The following is a 4,859-nucleotide window of genomic DNA, read 5'->3' as shown; positions in this document are numbered from 1 at the left end:
TTTTCTTAGAATGAGGCGAAGTATTTGCTAGAATAAATATTTTACTACTGACTCTGTTTTTAGGATAGAGAATAAAACACTATATCTGCTAGAAATGCTTTTAAAACGGATATCCTTACATATCCACAATTTTATTACTACTGTTTTTCCGATTAAACATGTGGTGCAGACACATGTGAACACATATGTCGATATACCCTTCCAAGATATCTATAATGATAAATGAGTTTTTTTCTTCATGAGTTGTTGCACAGATTGAAACTTTGTCATGCCTTCGTCGTGCTGAGGAGCCTGTAATACGTGTCTTACCCACACCGCTACTCCACTCACGGTCCACGGCTTCCCCAACCGTAGGAGCGAGTACATATAAAACCTCCCAGCCGTTCGCCTTTCGTCTCCACGCATCCACTGCTCACCCAACTCGAGCACCACCATTCCTTGCCTTCTCCGCCCTCTCGCTCCCCCCCCCCCCCCCCGCGTCAACCTCGTCCTGCTGGCCATGGCCGTTCAGGCGCAGCGCCTGGCCCAGCCTGTCGCTTACGACCTCCACGCGACGGCGGCGGGCGGAGGTCTGTTCTTCGATGACCTCGGCGGCGAGTGCGCGGCCCCGGCGGTTGCCGGGATCGGGAGCGCGGTGTTCAGCGTCAGCGACGTCCCGCGCAGCGTTCTTACCTGCAACGGAGACATCGGCGATTACGGCCTCGTGGGGACGAAGCGGGCGCGCGTGGCGGGGGGTTTGTTGGAGGACCAGCGCGTCGTTCTTGCGCCGCCGCAGGGGCTCTTGCCCCTCGGAGATGTGGTGGGCAGGGCCACGTGCTCCGGCGCGGCGACCACCAGCGGGAGGATGGACGTCGCGGATGGAATCTCGCAGGGCCTCCTTTCGCAGCTCTACCACCATGACGTGGAGATCGACGCGCTCGTACGGCTCGAGGTACGTGAAGTCTCGTGCGTGAATCGTGAACTCATCTGTTTGGGTGAGTGGTGTTTGATCGGCGTCGCGTGTTTGTGGATGTTGTGCAGGCCGAGCGGATGCGCGCGGGGCTGGAGGAAGCGCAGCGGCGGCACGTCCGGGCGCTGGTGGCGGCCGCGGCGCGCGCCACCACGGGGAGGGTGCGGGCAGTGGAGGCCGAGCTGGAGCGGGCGCGCTGCCGCAACGCGGAGCTGGAGGAGAGACTCCGCCAGATGAACGCGGAGGGGCAGGCGTGGATGGGCGTCGCCAAGAGCCACGAGGCCGTCGCCGCCGGCCTGCGCGCTACGCTCGACCAGCTCCTCCAGACCTCCTGCGCAGCCGCAGCCGCCGCCGGGGAGGGCGACGCTGAGGATGCGCAGTCCTGCTGCTTCGAGACCCCGGTCGGCGGCGACGACGCGGTGTCCAGGGCGGCGGCGGTGGCAGCGACGTCATGCAAGGCCTGCCGGGGCGCGGAGGCATGCGTCCTGCTGCTCCCGTGCCGGCACCTGTGCCTGTGCGGCGCGTGCGACGCCGCCACTGACGCTTGCCCCGTTTGCGCGGCCACCAAGAACGCCTCAGTCCACGTCCTGCTCTCCTGATGCCTGCCTGCGTGGTCGAATCCCCTGACCTACCTCCTCCCAAGACGGTCGTCCGCTTGCTGTCGTCGCCGGCAAACAAGTCCATGACTGTGGTGGAGAGGGAGACTCCGATAGCGCAACAGCTGCTACTATGTCAATGGCAAGACTAACCGGCATCATCTGCAACTCCGGCGACTCTGCCTACCGGCCGTGGCACGCCACATTGTTCTTGCAACGCCGTTCATCCTAGCAACAAACATCCCTGTCCTCAAGTTACATCGAAAATCGGCACTCACGAAGGTACAGTTTAGTTGTCCTACTTCAGTTCACCGGGCCATGCAATGCGAAGCTTTGTGTGTGGAACGGCAGTGTCCGGTGACTCCGGTTGATTGCCGATTACCGCAGGTTCGATTGCTTCACAGATTTGGCAGCAAGCGTCCACTCTTATTGGACCTACAAACACAACCTACTGTCCATAATTGGCACCGGCGTATGAATGCACAATTGACCGGTCGATAGTTGTCCGGGGATCAATGAATCATGGACAATAATCCTACATGTCTAAGGGGTGCAGCTTAATTATCTTCAGAGATGTGTGATGGAGGCCTGCTGTTCCAGAGAAGAACATGACAGCAAGGGGTTTTACAGACTTGCAGTTCCAGATGGAGCAAAAGTGTGATACTAATACCACTATCAATCTGCCTGAATCATTCAGAGTTCAGAGACCTTGTTAAGAGGGAAATGAAAAGTGACAGGAGCTGACGAATACTGCAAGTCTGCAATCCAAAGCTTGATTGCAAGATCTGAAGTTGTGTCGGCCACCATCTAGTAACTTCTGAACATAAATGGGATGGGTCAAACTCAGCTTTGCTTGCATGGCAGAAAGGGATTGTAGACTTTGGTAATGGAATATCGAAATACCTTGATCAAGGCGCAATTAGAAAGATTGTCTTGCAAACGTGGTCAAATAATTTGTGCCAATTCACGTAGCGATGTGTCATCTACTCATCTTGCCTTCAATCTGCAAGAATTGTTTTTCTTGCAAAGAATGACGATTCTTATCTAAACTAATCTGATCAGGTGACACTATGATCTCCGATGCAAATTGTATATTCGGAGCTTTGAACATCCGTGCCACCTCTGGGTTTCCCCTGTTTCACGTAACTTCCGTTAGGTGTTGTCTTTGATTAGTCCATCTTCCGTGTATGATTGCATTAGTCGGCTTGATTTTCTCGTGAAACTTGCTTAGGCATTTTAGTAGTGTACGTGTGCACGTGATACTCAGTATGTGCCATGCTGCTTCGTTCTTTAAGCTCTGATGACTTCGTTGTAAAGGGGTTGATGAACAAGATATGGATGAGATGATGGTTGCTGGGTCACTTCCGTGTTCAAGTTCGCAACGTTGATTTGGATCGTGTTTGACATTCAAATTATTAGAGTCTTTGGAGGACGCCGTCCTTGAGACAACTCAGCGTGGTCAGTTGAACTGTAGCTTCCTTTACTTTTATGTTTCTTTCTTTCTTCTTTTTTTCTAGAGTTCAGTAAAGAAAAGATAAGTAAGAAAAGGAACATGTGGAAGTTGGTCCTGGAAAATGTGTGTGATGCACGAAAGGGCTAACTTGGGATGATAGTAAAAAGACGGTATATTTATAAATAAAAAATTACAAATAACACTTATATATGTATTTATAAACAAAAATTATAAATAACACTTATATATATATGTATGTTTTATGAATCTAAAAATCAAATATGAAAAATAAATTACGATGAAAGACCTTAAAACTTACTAATACAAAAATTTAAGATTGAAAATTTAACCATTAGCGGTGAAATTACGATAGTGTTGATCGGTGAAAACCGATCAGCGGCATACAAAGGAATCGGATTGCCTGTTACATACGTGCTTAAACCATATGATGCAGCTCTCGTAGTAGCCTGGAATGTACAATTATCGATCCTGTGCTCCAATAATTGTTACACCTTGACTAGAGTTAAGAGCCATGCAATGCAATGGGAATGGGAACTGGATCGTGCCGATTGCATCCAGAGAAGAAACCCGGCATGCCCATGCCTATTTTCCGTCGTTCCGAGTCTTCCCAACTACTCAAATGCTGCAGCACGGGGCCAAGCTAGCCACCACTACCAGTGCGCAGTGGTAGTGGTGGCGCGCCATGACCGTGACGCTACGCCTTTGACACACCTACCCGCCCGCCCGCCCGCCACGGCAAGTCGCGGAGCGGACGGCTTGCCGGCCACGCACCCGCCGGGCGGTCCTTCGGATCCGCACGGGAACCGCGTGTTTTGACCGAGAAACGCGCCGTGCTACCATGGAGCGGAGGAGGGGGAGTCGCGATGGTAGCACGGCGACTCCTCCGTAGATGTATCTACGAGTTCCTGCAGCTGCTTTGTTGCCATGAAAGACCGTACTGGTTCCTTTCCTTTCATACTCCATCTCCCAAGTTACTAGCAGAATTGTCGTGCATATATAACCCGTCCTTCTGCCACCTTACATGCCAGGTAACATTTTCCCATGCGTCTTACGTTTTGGCTTTGGTCCGCAATATCGATTCTCGGGGCTAGCTATTGGTACACAACCCACGCGGCAATTATGCTCCAGATTCTCCTCGTGTACCTGCATCGGGCGAGAAATTCTCTCTTCAATTTGTCCATGAAGAGATGCTGAGCAAAGGCCTTGCCACGTTAGCCTCCAGGCTGACCCAACTCCAAGGCCCAAGTGGTTTATTGCTGCCATCTCTCATTTGAGCCAACCTCCCAAGTGACCAAAGTCCAAGGCCCATATCATTCTTGCCATCTCTTGCGTACTTTCTTGCTGCGGCGAACTCGCGATGCGCTACTGAAGCTGCGTCGAGCCCACAAGGCCAGTGGCCTAGCTGCTGCTGCTGGTGGGTTACCTGTAGGGATATTTTTTTCTTTGTACCGAAACCAAAACAACAATCTGGGGATTTCTTCGATTTTTGAGGAGCAGGTTCAGTTTTCGTACCGTGCTTCTTGGGTTTTCGGTTTAAATCAGTTTTGCATTCCCTGTAAACCGAAGTATCGAACTCACCGACACCAATCCGAAGTAGTTCGGTTTTTCTTTGGGAAATGTCTTGATATGGACCCCGATCTAGCTGTAAATAGTAGTGGAGGACAGGTTGAAAATGAGGTTAGATCAAGTGCTTTCTCATCCATCATCATCATGTGGCACTTTTCCGCTAGCTGTTCACAATTACCATTAATTTAGAGAAAAATGAGAGATATACCACACATATATAATTTGATACGTGTGTTTAAATTAATTTTATATAACAATTATGTAGTTTTTAGTA

At 50.9% G+C, this 4,859-nt stretch overlaps 1 protein-coding gene across 1 annotated transcript; it reads left to right on the top strand.

Annotated features, from left to right (window-relative positions):
- The first annotated feature begins 467 nt into the window (after window positions 1-467).
- LOC102701815 (probable BOI-related E3 ubiquitin-protein ligase 2) lies at window positions 468-2,906 on the top strand. The gene is made up of 2 exons (XM_040523757.1): window positions 468-931; window positions 1,021-2,906. The coding sequence occupies exons 1-2, from the start codon at window positions 500-502 to the stop codon at window positions 1,546-1,548; spliced, it is 960 nt and encodes a 319-aa protein (XP_040379691.1). The 5' UTR covers window positions 468-499; the 3' UTR covers window positions 1,549-2,906.
- Window positions 2,907-4,859: the final 1,953 nt, after the last annotated feature.

This window comes from Oryza brachyantha, chromosome 4, assembly GCF_000231095.2.
Source record: "Oryza brachyantha chromosome 4, ObraRS2, whole genome shotgun sequence".
Taxonomy (NCBI): Eukaryota; Viridiplantae; Streptophyta; class Magnoliopsida; order Poales; family Poaceae; genus Oryza; species Oryza brachyantha.
Note: the sequence above shows the minus strand (reverse complement) of the source record. Positions and strands in the feature narration are given on the sequence as shown.